Source organism: Macrobrachium nipponense, chromosome 37 (genome assembly GCF_015104395.2).
Source record: "Macrobrachium nipponense isolate FS-2020 chromosome 37, ASM1510439v2, whole genome shotgun sequence".
NCBI lineage: Eukaryota > Metazoa > Arthropoda > Malacostraca > Decapoda > Palaemonidae > Macrobrachium > Macrobrachium nipponense.
Window position 1 is genome coordinate 33,889,372 of NC_061097.1, and position 19,251 is coordinate 33,908,622.

At 39.9% G+C, this 19,251-nt stretch overlaps 1 protein-coding gene across 1 annotated transcript in view; it reads right to left on the reverse strand.

Annotated features, from left to right (window-relative positions):
- Positions 1-2,059: 2,059 nt before the first annotated feature.
- The window catches only part of LOC135209093 (septin-2-like), a 47,569-nt gene continuing 30,377 nt past the window's right edge, over positions 2,060-19,251 (reverse strand). The window contains 9 exon segments of the mRNA XM_064241688.1: positions 2,060-2,254; positions 3,085-3,208; positions 3,211-3,244; positions 4,310-4,396; positions 5,786-5,903; positions 6,685-6,819; positions 13,588-13,707; positions 14,295-14,385; positions 14,790-14,895. Coding sequence (XP_064097758.1) covers positions 2,083-2,254; positions 3,085-3,208; positions 3,211-3,244; positions 4,310-4,396; positions 5,786-5,903; positions 6,685-6,819; positions 13,588-13,707; positions 14,295-14,385; positions 14,790-14,895 — 987 coding nt within the window. The 3' untranslated portion in view covers positions 2,060-2,082.

A 19,251-nucleotide genomic window follows, 5' to 3' on the forward strand; every position in this document is an offset into this window, starting at 1 on the left:
AGGGGCTGATCTGTGAGAGTGGCGAGTGGCGAGGGGACGCCTTCTTGCTACTCCCAGGAAACCGCCACTTCACGCACCTTAGAGCGACTGCGGCGCTCGAAAGAAACATCTAGGAAAGACTCCGCCTCCGAATAATCCTTACGCTTCTTCTGCGGAGGAAAAGCAGCAAACGCCACTATCAGGCGACGAGCAAAGTTCCGGAGAACAACTTGGACGTGAAGCGTCCCGAACGCGAGCCGTCCTTTTCAGCGGACGTGATGCGGTATGAGAGCTCCCACCCCTTGCGCGGGGAGGAAGCTTCAGAAGAAGAAAAGCACTCCTTGAGAAGACGTGCACGCGCACGCTCCTTGGCAGTCTGGGTAGGTTCATCAGAAGCTGCCGAAGGCACGCCAGATCGGTGGGGGTTCCTCGTAACCCTCCTTTGACTTTCGACATGCTCTCTCCCCGTAATCTGGGAGTCAAGCAGAGGTCTAGGTCTAGAGGCGGAATGAGGCCGATCTGACGCACCCTCCACTACACAAGGGGCACTCTTTCACTGCACTTCTCTTCACTTTTGCTCTCCAGAGCTAACAATTTTGATTCTAAATTACGAATCGATTCAAGGATTAGCGATAAAGTATTACCTTCTACCGACACTGTTTCAGGGGCCGGAGGGCAACACTACAGGGGTAGGAGCATAATCTACAGAAGGAGGGTTAGCAGGAGAATAATTTAAATCTTGCCTACCTGAAACACTCCTGGAGGAAGACCTCCTTAACCTATCTCGCTCAAGTTTCTTAAGATAGGTTTCATGCGCCTTCCATTCCGACTCTGTTAATCTTTCACACTCCTTACAACGACTTTCAAACGTACATTCATTCCCCCTGCAAACTTTACAAACAGAATGTGGGTCTACTGAAGCTTTCAGTAGCCTACCTCTACATTCGGACATAGAACAAAATCAAGCGCTAGCAGAACTAGACCCTGACATCTTGATCAAAGAAAAATCAATACCAAATTCAAATCAATCCAAAGTCAACGTGTGCCAAGCCACCGATCCAATTCAGATACCAAAGAAAAACCAAAAGGATACTCAAGTAGCTAGTAAGTTTCCAAAATCTGGACGGAGGTGCTGCAAACAGGTGTTTTCAGCACCGGCGACAAAAAATTATGAATAGAAAATGGGAATGATTCCTGATACCCGCCTCCAGCGGCGGGAATGGGTACTAACCACCTGACTCCCACTGCGTGTGTCGTAAGTGTTTAAATTTCTGTCGGATTCGGAAAAATACAGCTATATATATATCTTGACAGGTAAGTTTCATGAACAAAACCTCATTTAAGAAGATACTCAAAAAGCACTGCCTATATGCTGAACACCCTCTTTTCATTTGTTCAGTATTTTGACCAACTTGTTTTTAGTTAATTTAATCATAACTTAAAAAGATTCACATCTTCAACAACTTCATTACATGTACTGATGGCATTATCCCATGGGTTTCCCTCTACCTCTTATAACAAATGTTCAGTTGTAGATGTATCACTGCTAAAACAAGAAAAGCTTCTGTATCTTTTGTATAACCATAACTGATAAGCAATTCAGCACCGACGAGATTTGAACACCAAACAGTATAGATCAATGACTCTCAGGGACGATAACCATTCAGCTGTCAAGAGGTACAGTTGATACAGCCTCTGCCTTACATATGTCAATCAAATGCAGATTTTTATACTTGGAATTTATATCAACCCACCTCCAGCATGATAGCCCACTGGTACATTTGAAAAACATAACTACTTAAATTTTTATTACATACACCATGACTTTATTGTGCGTATTTATATTACACTTACCCTATGAATGTTATTTAATACCCAATTTGCTTTATTTTGGGAATATCAGCAAAGGGGAATTATAACTGATAAACAATTTATCACCTGGGAGATTAAAATGCCACAATACAATGGATGACTTTCAGTACTCAAAAATTTCTGCCTAAGAATACCAGATCATCCCAGTAATACTTCAACAGATTGAAAAGCTGTAAAGATAAGAAAAAAAGTAAGAGACCACCATAAAACACTGATGAATATCACCGCTACTTACAATTTTCCCTTGGCGACAGTAACAGAATTTCCGTGGGAATTAATGGAGTTGTTTGCAGCCACAGCAGCGGCCGATGTTATGGGTGAACCGCCCTTGGCCAATCTCTCTGAACGATAGTTTTCATAGTGAACATCCTGGGTGACTTCAGTGAGATCTTGCATGTGCGTTCTGAAAAGAAGAAGAATGCCGTGCAACTGGAACTTGTATTCAACTTGTATTTTAATACTGCAGCAAATCACTGGAAAAGTGTGATGATCATCATATACTTCAGCCAGAAGGAAGAAAGGACTTGAACCAAGCGTTTAAATGTATTTCTACACCTCATCAGGTACTTCTACCTGAATCCTGATGAGATGTAGAAATAAATGCAAGTGCTTGGTTCAAGTCATTTCTTTTCACCTTTCACCTGGCTGAATGCATAATGTATTTTAATATTTTACTTACATTTTCATTTATCTATTAATTTGTTAATTTATCTTTTTTTTCTAATTACTGATCTCTTCTTTCTCTAATTCTCATTACCTTCTGTTACTTCTTTCAAATGAACACCACATTCTTTGGAAGCTTGAATTTAAAGTCAATGGCCGCTGTGGGCTTGTTCTTTATGAATAGGGTTCACCCACTGAAGAATAATAATAATAATAATAATAATAATAATAATAATAATAATAATAATAATAATAATAATAAGAACTATGAGTAATAAAAGGCATTTAAAAATCTTCATTCTTTTTAGGAAACATTCTCCATACAATAAGAAGCGAAGGTATTTCTCCTGGGAATAAATTAGTGTTATATCAACGTACACAACAACGTTAGTGTACCCCCATAAAATGAGGCTACAATTTAGATCAAAGATGCAAACAATAGCAACCATTCTTACTCAACACCTTAGAAAATAATGATGCAAAAGGATGGATGGATATTAATTCTGGTTGCTACCATGCCTTTATGTCTTGCGGATAAAACAGGGCAAAAAAGACTGAATAGCTTCTTACCCGAGTAGACATCGAAGCTTGATAAAATCACAGTGACTTGGATTCTCGACTTCGATGACACCCCACGGATACTGACGACCTCGAACTTTTTTCCCACCAACATCTAACACTGTAGTAGATCCACTACGGCAAAAGGCACTGCTTCTTTCAGTTGACGAACCTGAAATACAAGAAAGCAAATCAAAGCTACTCCTTCAATATAAACTTCAATACTGTAATTCATCATCATCATGTCTTATCACACCATTGTTCTAACCCATTGGAGTTCTGTGATTAATTATAAAATTATTTAATGAAATTGTCACATCTACATTTTCCTAGAGCTTGACCAAGTATATTTGCTCTTAAATGCTATGTTAAGTGGAAGAAGCTGGATGGCTAATTTGGGAATGGACCAAAGGAATGATTGAAAGTACTCTAAAAAGGGAGAAAGCAATGCATTTAAGGGTCTAAGAAAGGAAGCTGCAAAGAACCTATAATACTTTTACCAGTATGCTAAAATGGGCCCACTGTAAATGGTAATCACTCGTGTGGAAGTTCATTGACAATTACTGTCAAGACAGTAATGGTCAAAGATATTGTGCAATAGACACCAAACACAAAAGTATTCTCATTTGAGATGTCCACCTTGGAAACCAGTGCAAAATCAGGAGAAAAAACTCATGATTACTGTCTCAGAAAAATAACTACAAAACAAAACAAAAGGATGTATAACAGCTGAAAACAAAAATAACTAACAGCATGGGGAAGAATACAGACAAAAGTAAACATACATTACACAAATGGTAATTTTACCATATTTAAGAGGGGAAAACATAATAAAATCAATTAAAAAGTTGTCAGAACCCTCTTTAAACTAATTTTTACAATGGCTCAACTTGCAGAAAACATGAATAAAGTAGGAAAAAACATTCTCTGATAAATCACAAATCACCAACCATGACATATGGGGAAATATTACTTGACACAGAGTATATAGTCTAACTAGCTAAGAGTCAGAATATGCTCATGAAATCCCAGGAAGTTGCCCCTAGATTCAGCATTTTATCCAAATAATGAGTTTAAATTTTCACCTTATGCAGAGCTAACCCAGATTCATTTTTAATTAAGATTCAGATAGTTCACAGCACAGCAGATAGTGTCAAGTGATTAGACAAAAAAGTAAAATAATATAGTCAAGCCAAGAGGTACACTGTGAACCTTCACCAACAGTTACAATAATTACCTGCTCCTTGTAATCCTCCTCTTCATCTGTGTCACAATCAGGCAGTGGGTAAATGTGGATATCATTCTCGCCAATTTCGTCCAGTACCTGAAAAAATGTAAACATCAAACTACAGCTAATGCATTAATAAATCAAGTAGTCAGATGCTGTCACCCTAGTTTCATTTGGTATAAAAATTGAGAACTTGGGAAAACATATGCCTCAATTCATCCATTACTATACATACTTCTAAATCTTAAAACACCACACTAATTGCTAGAACAATTTTAATCCGAGACTATAAACATGGATGGTGCGCATAAAATGAGGTTAAACGTTTCTTGGAGAATGTTAATTAGAAACATCTTCCACGGCAAAAAATGTTAAGTACTGTACATACTGAGCAATTTGCTAGAACTGCACTCTCTGAAATGGCTGTTCAGTGCTTTCTTTAATCAATAAATAATTTCTAAAAATCTACTTCAGAATTTTAAAAGTGGGCCAATACCAGCACCGACGAATATCATCATCTACACACTTATGCGTGGTGAAAACTTTGCAACTTTTGGAAAAAAAATAAACACAAACTTTACCAAAATGTATCCATACTGAAGGGACAACATACACACTGACAGGGAGAATGAAAGACATTGGAGGGTGTGAAAAACAAAAAAAGACTAAGGTTCATGGATGAAGTACAGTGGGAAGAAGATCATATTACAAAGACGAAGTTGCAAGAGATGTGGTGTCCAACACTTACAATATTGTCTGACTTCTAAAAGATGGAGACGGTTTGACAATGATGAAAAGGGACGAGGAACAGTTGCTCATAAAGAAATTAACTATGAAAGCAGTAAAAATAATGGCAAGTAGAAAGGCTTAGAATGAAGAAAGATCTGAAAGGAGTTCAGGCAGAAAGATCAAACAACAAAAGACAATGGGGAGACCTCAGTTCTCATATAAACTTACAGGGGGTAAAATAAATTATAAAAATGTTACCAAAATTTTTTTAAAGAATCAAACAATGAACTTTTACAAACATGTCACTGAAGCAGAATCACATAATTGTTTGAAAGTTTAATCAGTTTTTGTTAATTTCCATAGGAAACATTTTAAAGTATACAATTTGGTAAGTTCTTACTCGTACCATACCAAGTTGTGCTCCTCTGTACATGAACCAGTTACCAGAGCATATTCACGATGCCTATACAAGGTAAACCTCAGTACTAGGAGTTACAGAGAGCTAACATGTGTTATGTTCATTTAAAGTTCATTAAAAAAAAAAAAAAAGTAGCAATACTTTTCCTATTCTTTCATATCTTGGAATAAAAAAAATATATATATATAAAATAAATTATACAAAAAGCAATGTGCTCCTAGTTCAATAAGTTGAATTCCAATCCCCTAAACAATAAAATAACTACTGTAAAAGAAAAAAAAAAAGAAAAAAAAAAGAAGAAAAAAAAAAAAAAGTCAATGCTGTCCCGACATACTAACCTTACGTTTGAGCTTCTGTACCTCCTGCTTTGTTAGGGTGTCAGCCTTAGCGATAACGGGAACAATGTTCACCTTGTTGTGCAGCTGCTTCATGAATTGAATGTCCAAAGGTTTCAGCCTGGAAATATTTCCATTATTCAGATGGGAGACCAAACCACTGCATTAAAATTCTTAGCTATAGCAGGGTTGGTCAGGAAGGTTTGTTATTGTTATAAATTATTTCATGAATTCCATAATCTTGGCAAGGGAAGCATTCCATTGTACAATTATCCACAACACTGCTTTCAAAGGTAGTATTATTAAATTTGAACCACTGATATAAGCAAACGAAATTACGATGTGACCAGACCATGGCATGCCTTTGATAACCTTCAGGGTAAAACTGTAGAACAGCCTTCACAATGCTATTATTAATGGTGATGTCAATATTGTATAATTTTACCAAATGGTCTTATGCTAGAACTACAGCGTGACACCATAGTTAACTTGATTTTGATATTTACGTAATTTACTACTTCATAATCAATTCTGTATTCATTACATTTTCTTTTCTTTTTTTTAGGTGTTACAAAATTTTAATATAGTACACTGGGTTAGCCAAAAAGGTGGAAATTGGAGTAAGGTTAATGTTGAAGAAGTTGGACAGCTTACCAGTGAGAAAAGACAAAAAAACTTGGTCGAGAAGTAAAACGTATAAGGCAGTGAACTTAAGAATACTTAAAACATACTTTGCTAATTACACTCAGTGTCAGCGTAATACAGTACCACTATGGTACACTACTGTATTTCAAGAGGATAAAGAGAGAATACTAATAGTTTTCACTTCACAACAAATTGTAGGAAAAGGTAAGTTATGCCACAAGTGAAAAAGAATCAGTACAAGAGTACTACTGCCATACCCATGACCAGCAGGGTTGATGAAATAGAAGCAACAATGAACTCTGTTGTCTACTATGTGACGTCGGTTGAGCCCCGACTCATCCTGGAGGTATCTCTCAAACTGATCATTGATGTACTGAATGATGGATTGGAAACTGCAGGGGGAGATTAAGGAGATCGTAGAAAAAATCCTAAATTCCAAGACCACCAGTAGCCTACAGATACTGTAGTCAGATGCAGATATTTTTATTTACAAACCTGTATACAGAAGTGTATTTCTCTGCATACATATAAAATAATCATAACAATAAAGACATTAAGAAAACAACAAACTACTACAGCATCAATACAACAGATATACAGAAAACTCCTACATCTAAAAGATAAACTTGGGAATGTCTCAAACATATGCAAAAATCTGCAATGTCCCAGAATGTAAATATGATATTGTTATGATACAATAAAGTTTGTTCATACTTACCTGGCAGATATATATAGCTGTATTTTTCCGAAGTCCGACAGAATTTTAAAAACTTCCGACACACGCAGTGGTCGGCCAGGTGGTTAGTACCCATTCCCGCCGCTGGGAGGCGGGTATCAGGAACCATTCCCATTTTCTATTCATAATTTTTATTTCCACTGTCCCCTGAGGGGAGGTGGGTGGGTACTTGATTATACATATCTGCCAGGTAAGTATGAACAAACTTTATTGTATCATAACAATATCATTTTGTTCATGAATCTTACCTGTCAGATATATATATAGCTGAATCCCACCTTTGGAGGTGGGAAGGGACAGAATAGAAGGATTTTGGGAAACAAATGCATGCAGATGATTTACATCTTGGTTCCACCTGTTAGCATAGCTGGCTTCGTGGTTACTGCCACGTAAGTCTGCTTGTGCTACTAGAGTTGCCAGCGAGGTAGAGACCTATATAAGCTGGTGCACTCAGATGATCTGTCAACAGGGGCGAGACCACGACGTAACTAGACCATATTGACCATACCATGAGGGCTAAGAAGTAAAATAAAATATATATATATAAATATATATATCACCACCTGACCAACCTAGCCAAAGTTAAGGTGTGTTAACTAAGGCTTAAGAGTTAAGAAGTCGCCGTTGTCGGCGACTCAACAACTAAATTAAGAGCTCTTCCTAACCATTTTCTACAGGATAGGATGAGTGGTACTTCTTGCCCCCAAGATTGTGTCTGCAGACACGTATGGCCCTAGCGAGCAGCAGATCTCATATGTCATCTTCACATCTCGCAGGGAGTGTGAAGTGAACACAGAGTTGCTTCGCTAAAACATGGTACTCAGGATGTTGCTGAGTGCCATGCTCTGTTGAAATGCTTCCGAGGCCGCGCCCTCACCTCGTGAGCATTCAGAATAAAAGATTTCAAATCTTTGTGCAAACACAATGAAGGAGCATTTTTGAAAGAACTCCTTAACACTAAAGCCAGGCTGTTCTTCGATATGGGCAAGTCTGGTCTTTTTCGGAACACTGCAGATTGCCCGATTGACTTCGACTTTCTTGAGTTTTATGTAGATAAAACTTGAGAGACCCGACAGGGCACAGGACTCTCTCTGGCTCCTGCCCACTAACTTGTGCCATCCTTGCTTCCAAGCTCCTGGCCCAAGGACAAAACGGGTTACCATTCTTAGGCCACAACGGAAGGGTTAGAGAGCACACCGCCTTGTGTTCTCTAAAGCCAAAACTTGTGACGATGGCTTAAAATCTCACTAACCCTCTTTGTCGTATCTAGGGTGGTTAGAAGAAGGCCTTCCTGATCACATGCAAGAAGTTAACAGGTAGGAGAGGTTCGAATGCTTTGACATCAAGAACTTCAGACTACGTCTAAGTTCCATATTGAAAGCTTCGATCTGGACATGCACAGTCAGTCCGTCTGTACTAAAGTCAGGTGACCGACCAGTTGACCAGTCAGACGAATCAAGGACAGCAAGGCTGTACCCTGAAGACCATAAGGCACTATTCTTCGCTGAAGGATGAGTGTCTGGACTGCCTGGGCGATTCAATCTAAGCAAACCTTGGGGGGTGTATCAACGCAACCCAACGTCGTCAGCGAATCAACTCCTGACTCGAGCTTCTGGTGCCAGTGAGAAAGGAGAGAGGAGCAAAAAGGCGATTCAGTCCCGAAGGAAGAATGCCTGACAGTCCAACCTGGTCTCATGTTACACGATCATCGGGGGTGTATAAACGCAACCGACTTCGTCAACAAGAAACTCAGGGCTACTATATGTTGCCTGATCTCGCACGAGTGTCTGACTCCGAGAAAACAGGTGAGACAAAAAGTAGATGGTGAGCGAGGTTCGAGATTCCACAGAACTCAAAGATCGTGAAGGGCTTTGTTGTTTGACAGACGCAAATCTCTGAGCGCAAAGGCCGTCAACAACATATTTGCGTATTCTTTAATAGTTGTGACTGCCAGCTTATCCCATTCTTCAGACGGAAATGGAAGACGGTAATCTTATTCCTGTCAACATCTCGATAGCCTGAAACGTAGTCAAGACTCAGAGCGGAGAGGTTATAGGTACCTTTCGAGTTAGAGTAGACCGACTCTCTCGGAAAAGGTCCTTGGAAAGTGAACTAGGAAGTATGTGACCTCTGTGAATCCAGGATCCTGAAGGCCAACATGGGGCGATCAGCGTCATTGTCGCTCCCTGTGACGTCATAAATCCTCTTATTACATTTCCTAAGCGATTGAAAAAAGGGGAAAAGAAGACTAAATATCCATCCCCGTTCAATATCATAGGATGGCGTTTAATGGTACCGATCCCGGATCGAGAATAAGGGAGCAGAGAAGAAGAAGCCTCTTCGTCCTCAACATATCGAAGAGAAGAATGAAAGGGCGTCCCTAAAGTCTCCACAACTCTCAACTTACTTCTAAAGAAAGATTCCACTCGGAAGTCAATAGTTGCTGCCGTCGATCGAGGACGATTCGTACGGACTTTTGCAATCCGGTAACGAACCTCTAGAGGATCGTTACATTCTACGCCTGTTGTTATAATAGGCTTTCTCGTAAACTCGAACAGGGACCGAGAGAAGATACTTCTTAAGATATGAGAGAGCTGTGGAATATCAGAGTTGATCTGGACCACTGGTTCCCAAAACTCGTTACGAGGACTGGAGGGACTACCGAATCGCTTTTACTTCTTTCAGATTAAGATCCAGGACATCTGAAACCCTATCCAGATGTCCGGCACCTTCTTTCTATCACCTCAGGTGATAAACGCACTGAGAGATGTTCAGAATCATTCCTAGATCTTGAATAATATTTCAGTTTTCCCGGTAGGAAAAAACTGTGGTCTGAATTGCAGTCTATTCGGGGAAACAAACTTCTTCAGGAAGGAAATGGTCCCCAGCAAGCTCATCCATTCCCTCCCCGAGTATGCTTACTTCCCTAATAAGGCTGCGCTTTGCCTAAGCAGGAGAGCATATAAAAGTGCAATGTTGCGGTAGACTCGTAGTTTCTATACCGTGCGGTAACGAGCACCGAAAGGATTAAGAGATAACTCTGTTGAACATAGTAAGGCAAAACGAATGCAACGTTTATTCATTCACGTAAGAAATCCCCTCAATCTTAGGCTAAAGTCCGTGATTGTAGGGCAGAGTTACAGTTAGTCAGTCAATCCCGCAGGAGAGACGTAACCGCCAGCACAGAGATACGGTTAGTCAGTCAATCCCGCAGGAGAGAGAGAGACGTAACCTACGGCGCATGACAGCGCCCGATCTGTTATGGCTCGGTTGGACTAGAAGACAGACACAGCGTGACAGCAGCAGCCAGCAGCTTACGAACGTCGTCTCTTAACTTTATGTCTGGGTTGCCAGCTACCCTATTCTACGAAGAAATAGGTCCGTTATTTTTTGAGCCGAAAGACTCTCAAGCTGGTATATTTAAGCGAAACAGAAAACGCTAAATATATAGATGCGTTTGTGTCGTCAGAACACTACCATACAACGGTAAAAGATAAATCGGAAACTCCTGGAAGGCTGCAGGGAGTAACGATTAAATGTCCTTAAAATAGACAATAGACCTCTTGGTTGCCATCCGAAGAGGTAACTACAGCAAGCGTATATGACTTGAACCAACCAGAAGTAAAATAACGCAAGGCAAAATATGAAATTATATCACAATAAAGTTTGTTCATACTTACCTGGCAGACATATATATAGCTGAATTCGGAAATACAGCTACATACATATCTGACAGGCAAGTTTCATGAACAAAACTTAAGAGAATCGAAGCAGTCAGCTCAAGCTTCTTATGTTACTGGACATAAGCGTTCATTGACGTAGTCTACAAGTCTATTTCTTGTACGAGTCTGCGAATGACGAATGAGAGCTCTTCCGAATCTTGTCAATAAGAGCTTATTCGCTTACGCAATATCAAGTTAATGAGATGTTTGTCAATGAGAACTAACCCATTTACGGGACAAAGAGATATTTTGTCAATGAGGGGATTACCCACTTACTTGACAAAAAACGAAAGTATATTGGTCAATGGGGGAAAGTCACTGAATTGACAAAATGTAATCCAGGGAGTCAAGCATTTAATTTTTTCGATTCCCGTCTCAAACGAGGAAGGGGCAAGAATCCTGTTAAGAGACTGGGCTTACGGCAGGTAGAACGACGATGTTCAATTCGGCAGCGTAGTCCCGACTAGAAACTAACAAAATCTATCATCTGAAAAAACCCTTTCAGATGGGCTAAAAAGCTTGCAAAATTATCCTGGGAAGAGGAAGAAACTCTCCAACCAGCTTCCTCTCCCGTATCACAACTAATGCCTGCTAAAGCTTAAAATTTATTGGCAGTATGGCAAAGGAAGTCCTGTCTTGCGCTTTCCTGAAGAGCGTCCTTTTGATGAGTGCCTTTGCAAGAATCCCACTGAACGTTGCCGAGAGTCCTGACGTGCAGGACATCGAGCCTTACATAACCCGTAACTGCCTTATCGCAAAGTCTTGACTGCGGTAGTGGCAACTTAAATTTATTGGCCGAATGGCAAAGGTTGCGGTAGAGCAAACGAGATCTTCCCTTGAGCTTTCCTTAACTCCATCCACCTATGCGAAAAGCAATATTAATTGACAGAGACCTCTTGAATTCACGAAACCCGATGTCTTGCTGGGTTTCGAAGAAGAAGTTGTCTGTTCACTTTAAACTTCCTCCGAAGCACTGCCTACTTCACATTCTTTGCAGGTGAGGTAGAAGGTATCACCGGAGGTAGAGGTAAACATTCTTTAGGCCCATATCTGAAACAAGAGCTTGAAGAGTTCAACAGAAACGTTCAGCCAGGCGACACACACTGGCGTGCGTTGGTGCACGCTCGGCGTCCACTGGCGCGCGCTCGGCGTCCACTGGAAACGCGCGGCGTCCACTGGAACGCGCTCGGCGTCCACTGGCGCGCACTTGGCGTGCACCCCGCGCGCGCCTGGAGTCCATCCGAGCGTCCCGGGCGTCCGCTCTCAAAAGCTTCCTGCTACTATGACTTCTTTTACGTATTTCTCGGTGGAAAGACGGACACGAGTTCAGGCGACGTTCGCCTTCTTACTTCTCACTGAAACGCATAACGAGAGAGAGAGAGAGGACGTGAAGCGTCCTCTTCTATAAAGCTTCTATTTAGAGGGCGCGAGTCCTTCCGAAAGCTCCAACCCCTGCATGGGGAGGACGCTTCGGAGGACGAGAAGCAATCTTTCAGGATTCGTGCACGCGCACGCACTTTGGCAGTCTGGGGATTTTCATCAGAAACTGCCGAAGGCACGCCAGATCGGTGGGGGTTCCTTGTAACCCTCCTTAGGCTTTCGACATGCTCCCTCCCCGGGTCCTGGGAGTCAAGCAGAGGTCCCGGCCTAGAGGCGAAACGAGCCGATCTGACGCACACCCTCCACTACACAAGGGGTATCACTGCACTTCTGCACTTCACTTTTACTCTCTAAAGCAAGCACTTTCGATTCTAAGATACGAATCGAAAGAGTATCAGAGAAAGGGGTAATTCCTCTACAGACACTGCTTAGGGCCCGAAGGCAACACTGCAGGGTTAGGAGTAACAATTACAGAAGTAGCACTTCACAGCAATGAAGGAGAGCGAGCACCTCTCGTAGACATATTCATAGCCCGTAGGCCATACTACAGGGTTAGGCAAAATAAAGTCTACAGGAAGGTTAGCAGGTTCACTACCCTGACTTTCGTTAGCTGATTAATTGCGTACATACGAATCATACGTCTTCCTTACGGAATTAGACATGTTTACTGATTAATTGCGTACATACGAATCATACGTCTTCCTTACGGAATAGACAAAGTCTCACACTCCTTACATGACAAATCTCAACAAAGAAGCAAGACCCATACCCCTCGTACATACCAAGTGCGGATCTACCGAAGCTTTCGGTAGCCACACCCTATCTTTGCAGACAACCCCGTCTGAAACTAGCCTAACTAGATTCAGATATTTTATGCAAAAATGAATCAAATTCAAATCAATTTAAGATAGCGTATGCCTAGCCACAAATCCCACAAATCCAAGTAATAAATCAAAAGACAATTAGGATACTTAGCGGCAATGAAGTTTCCAAAATCCTAAGACGGAGGTACTGAAAACAGGTGTTTTCAGCACCAGCGACAGAAAAATTATGAATAGAAAAATGGGAATGGTTCCTGATACCCACCTCCCAGCGGCGGGAATGGGTACTAACCACTGGCCGACCACTGCGTGTGTCGGAAGTTTTTAAAATTCTGTCGGACTTCGGAAAATACAGCTATATATATATCTGACAGGTAAGTTTCATGAACAAAATATAAAACATGAACATTTGAAATTTTCCTGATATTATGGACTTGGGTAGCTGTACATAGTACATAAAGTAATATGAATAAAAAATCACTGATAAAAAATACACCGTACCAGTCAGTGTTATCAATGGCGTCTCCATATCCCGGAGTATCTACAACCGTTAGCCTAACCTTCACGCCCCGTTCTTCAATCTCTACTGTCGACACATCAATCTTCACGGTTTTACTGATACTTCTGTAAAGACAGTATATAGTTATTTTACCAAAAGAGAATTATAAACTCTTGAATAACCTAGAGGGCGAACCAAAACACATTCACAAAACCTATAAATTCTATCTATGCAAAGACAGTACTGTATAGTACGTATAAGCATCCTATGAAATACGAACCACGAGACAGATTACTATATATCAAGCTTTGCGTTTATGTGTGTGTGTGTGTAATTCAATTATCACAATCCAAACGAGAAAAACTTACTCTCGTCAACGCAAGCTGCAATGAAAAACATGACATAAATAGTTGAATTATACAAATCAATGAAATTACAATGAACATCTTCAGGTTTAGGAAAAAACATGCAGATGAGTAAAAACAAAACTTACATAAAATACACAATGATTTATCTTAAGACAGGTAATAAATAAGACGTTGTTTGATAAAATTCATTGACTGCTAACATAGAAAATGTTAAAACAATCCCTAGAGAGACGAACAAGTAGTCAAGCAGTTAACCATTTAAAGATTTTGAAACATTACTGAATAATGAAAAATGCAAATATGGTCTATTGTTTAAAAGTCAATGCAAAACAAAATCTTACTAACCTTGAGCAGAGGGTAAAACTCTATCAGGGTATAGGTCCGTTAAAAATAATGTGTTGATCAGCGTGGATTTCCCGAGACCACTCTCACCTGTAATATATTATATGGTTGTTAATAAAAACACTTGATAAAACACAATTCTTAATTCCCTGCATTTATTGTTCCTTCAAGAAAATGCATAAAAAAAAAATTGGAAATTGTACGTACAAAGAAAATCTATGCCTCTACTTCTGTGATAGTAGACAAAATAACCAATCATTTAAGAAAGATTTGACAAAACAGAATAGCTTATGCCAAAAATTTAAGTGCTTTCAGACAATTTAATAAAGGGTTACCACTTACAGCACATCTACTACACCTAATGACCTGAAGAATTCAGACAAAACAGAACTCAATAATGTCTTCTTGTACTGAAATAGCGCTTTGCATGCTGCGTGTACGTCAACAGCTATCAACGATACACCTTAAATTGATTACAGGAAAAATAAACTTACCAACAACCATCAGTGTAAATTCAAAACCCCTCTTGACTGACTTTCGATGAATCTGATTAGGTAGATTGGCAAAACCGACATAGCCAGGTAAGTCTGGGTTGCTGAACTGGAAAAATTTAAGTATAATTAGATGGATGCACAGCCAATGCTGTACTGACATAACTATCATGAACTTTTACTTTTAGTTTTTACTAGCATTTAAGTACTACTTTGCCATACATGCACAAGTATTTTACCAAGAGCCAGTTCTCATAATGGAGGTAAGATACTGAGGGAAGTTGTGCACTATTACAGTGAGACAATACATGATTTTGCTTCCAAATTTCTCCACCAATATAACATCGGAAATTTTAATTATTAGGATGTCCCCTTGGCATGTATCCCAGCAATATCCATGCCATATGTAGGATAATGCTTTGTCATTTGTTTAGAGATTGTTTACTCGCTTTACCATGTATGACCAATCTTTGTAATTATGGCATTTCGACAATTCTTTGACTGGAGTGGTTTAAAAATTCCAGCCCAATACAGGAGGTGATAGATAGAAAAAATTGAATATAGAATTTAAGCCGAAGACCAAGCGCTCAGACCTAAGAGGTCATTCAACGCTGAAATGGAAATTGATAGTAAAAAGGTTTGAAATGTGTAACAGAGGAAACCCTCACAGTTGCTCTATGAAACGATTGTTAGGAGAGGCTGGAAAGTAAGAGAGAAGAGAATTTGAGCGGAGACACAGATAAGGGAATGAAAGGGGTTGCAGCTAGGGGCCGAAGGGACACTGCAAAGAACCTTGAGTAATGCTATATGTACTGCATGAGGTGCATTATGGCACTACCCCCTATGGGGTCCAATAGAGGAGGTACGAATGCTGTGGGCTACATAAAAACTAGTGATCTGCACCAACAATGGGCTAACAGTCAAAAATGCAAAAAACAAGGTGAAGCCATTTAGATAAATATACGTACTATTAATTTGACTGACAAGATAAATATTTAAGTATCATAGGATATAGCATATCAGGCAATTTTTATAGCAATGCATTAGGGCTACGTAGTGCCCCATTTTTTAGGTTAATCCAAATTTTTAAAAATAACGTCATCATTAATGTTAGGCTGGATGGGGAGGGAAAATATGGGTGAATTGAGCATATCCCCAACAGAATTTCAGGATGTCATGGGCCTGCCAACCGTCAAAATCAACCAGAAGACTAAAATGTAGGCCACTGCAGACCAAGAAAAATGGGGGGGGAGGGTTAGGTATTGGCCTACTGATACAATATTCCCAAGACTGGGGGGAAGAATGGGCCTAGGCACAGGCCTATTGATTGAGAGAGAGAGAGAAAAAAAAAAAGTCTAAAAACATTATTCAAACCTACTGGCAAGATAAAACGACGGGAAAAAGTTCCGCAGAAAAAGAACAGGTAATTTTAGGTAATAACTCCAAACGGACTGCAAGGAATGCTCCCGCGATTACGACAGCCACTAGGGATTAGGGTGTCAAATAGGGTAAACAACCGAGTGGACTGGGCAACTCACCGACTACCGAGGTTTTGGCCACCCTCCGAAAAAATACTTTAACACGTCCTGACACCGGATATGTATGGTCATCAGTCATGAGTTGTTGGTGGTGATAACAGGAACTCAAGACCTCTACTCTCCTTTTAGAAGTAAGTATTTTCTCCAAAGTTAGAAATTAAGGCCATACTTTAAGATTTAAACAGAGGGTAATGAAAAGGGTGGCCAACGCAGTGCCCACAACCCCAAAACGCTTTTGAAGTTTTTACTTACAACTCCAAATATTTCGAAGTTGACGCCATCTCGATGTTTGCGGAGTCGCCTATGTCAACAAACTTCCCATTTCCTTTGCTAAATCCGCACACCACTTGTACCCATAGACGCTGGGGCACTTTAATCACAATAATTGTAACCCTGACCTCTAACCAGCACTTATTCCTACTTATTCAAGGGGACTACGGGATTCTTTGTGGCGTTTTGCGCTCTTCAATTGTTTATCAGTGTTGTCAATTGGTATGTGTTTACCCTCCAAACTGGGTATAAGACTTCCACAAAACCGGCGAAATAAGTGAAATTAGCATATCTATTTGTATTATATGTACATATTACAGCAATTTTATCATTACTGCATTAATATGACAACTAGAATTCATGGAAACAGTTTGTAAATGCATTGGCGTATGTGTGAAGCTCCACTAGATTGGCAACGATGAGTCTTTTTGCCGTCATCTGCTCGTACTTCAGAAATATCTGTAATTTTTGGGGGTTAATTTAGTTGCAAAAAAGGGATAATGGACATGAATTAATAAACATTTTGAAGTAAAGTTAAACTAAATAATGAGTAAAGTAAACATTTAAGGGAATAAAGCTTTCCACCTCATAAAGTGTAGTCGTCTGCTGCACGTAACTGTGTTTGCCGAGCGAGTGCTTTAGGAACCAGGAACAGCAACATGGTTCAAGTGCAATGTGGAGTGAATTAAGACCAAAATGTGTATAATTACAATCAAATAAGCACTGTGGAGTTTCAGTTGTGATGGCAGTAAGGATAAAACCACCGATTACAAGGTAAAAATGAATTCAGTTTAAACCATGACCCCGGGAATAAAAAGTTTCATACTTTCACTAATATAGGCAACAAAATATTGTTTTATTGTGCTGATTACAACTGCAATCTTGAGTAAGATCAATAAACGTTACAAATATACGCTAACATTGTTCAAATGAGTGCTGGGAAAGATGGTGGATTGTCTGTTAGACCGGCCAGCCACACGATTGCCGCCACACTGGCTTTCAAAACTGCCTTGAAAACATTTTACGAAGAGCTCACATGCTTATTTTAGTTCGTATGGGGCTTTCAAATATCACAATAGGTATGTTGACGAAACATCAATCTTTTGAATGGTATGCTTAAAGTTGTAATTGAATTCCTGTTTCACCAATTAAATATAGAGTGAATAAGGCCTGGACAGAGCGATAACGATGGATCATCAGCGGTTGTTTACCCTATATTTTGCCGCATTTAGAACTAGCCCGAGGGCTAATTAGTCGACCCCCAAAAACCAACATTAAACTCTTAATAAGCAACCCAAAAACTATAGGAAACTGTAATTTCCACGGAAATACCAGACGCGGAGTTAGTATTACCTATAGGGTAAAAAACTGCATGGTACAGGGGTGGACCATGTACGATCAATGTGTACAACCCCAAGAAAAGTACATTATAACGCGTCCTGACACCGGAGTAGAGGTCTTTAGCTCCGTTTCTCACCAACAACAAGTCGCGTCTAATGCCCATCTCCGATGTCAGGACGCGTTATAGGGTAGAACACCATGGCAGGCCAACCCTCATCACGGTGGACGGGTCTTACTCACTCGATATTTAATTGGTGAAACAAGAATACAATTGCAACTCTAAGCATACCATTTAAAAGACTGAAGTTTCGTCAACATAATGTGATATATGAAAGCCCCATACGAACTAAAATAAGCATGTGAGCTCTTCGTAAAATATGTTTTCCAGGCAGTTTTGAAATCCAATATGGCGGCTACGTTTTGCATGGAAGGTTCTCATCAGTGACGGCCACCATCTTTCCCCAGCCTTCCCAGCACTCATTTGACAATGTTAGCGTATATGTAACGTTTATTGATCTTACTCAAGATGCAGTTGTAATCAGCACAATAAAACAACATTTTGTTGCCTATATTAGTGAAAGTATGAAACTTGTTATTCCCGGGGTTATGGTTGGAACTGAATTCATTCTTACCTTGTAATCGGTGGTTTTTATCCTTACTGCCACCACAACTGAAACTCCACAGTGCTTATTTAATTGTAATTATACACATTTTGGTCTTAATTCACTCCACAGTGCACTTGAACCACGCTGTGGTTCCTGGTTCCTAAGCACTCACTCCGCAAACAGAGTTACGAGCAGCAGACGACAACACTGATTATGAGATGCTAAGCTTTATTCCCTTAATTGTTACTTTACTCAATATTTAGTTTTAACTTTACTTCAAAATGTTATTTGTTAATTCATGTCTATTATCCCTTTTATGCACCAAATTAACCCCCAAAAATTACAAATGTTTCGGATGTATACTTTCAAGCAGACGACGTGAGGAAAAATGACTCATCGTTGCCAATCTAGTGGAGCGTCACACATACGCCGATGCATTTACAAACTGTTTCGATGAATTCTAGTTGTCATAGCCTAGTAATGAAGTAATGATAAAATTGCTGTAATATGTACGTATATATAATACAAATAGATACGCTAATTTCACTTATTTCCCCGGTTTTGTGTAAGTCTTATACCTAGTTTGGAGGGTAAAAACACATACCAATTGACAACACTGATAAACAATTGAAGAGCGCAAAACGCCGCAAAGAATGCATTAGTCCCCTTGAATAAGTGCTGGTAAGAGGTTGGTTTACGATTGTTGTGATG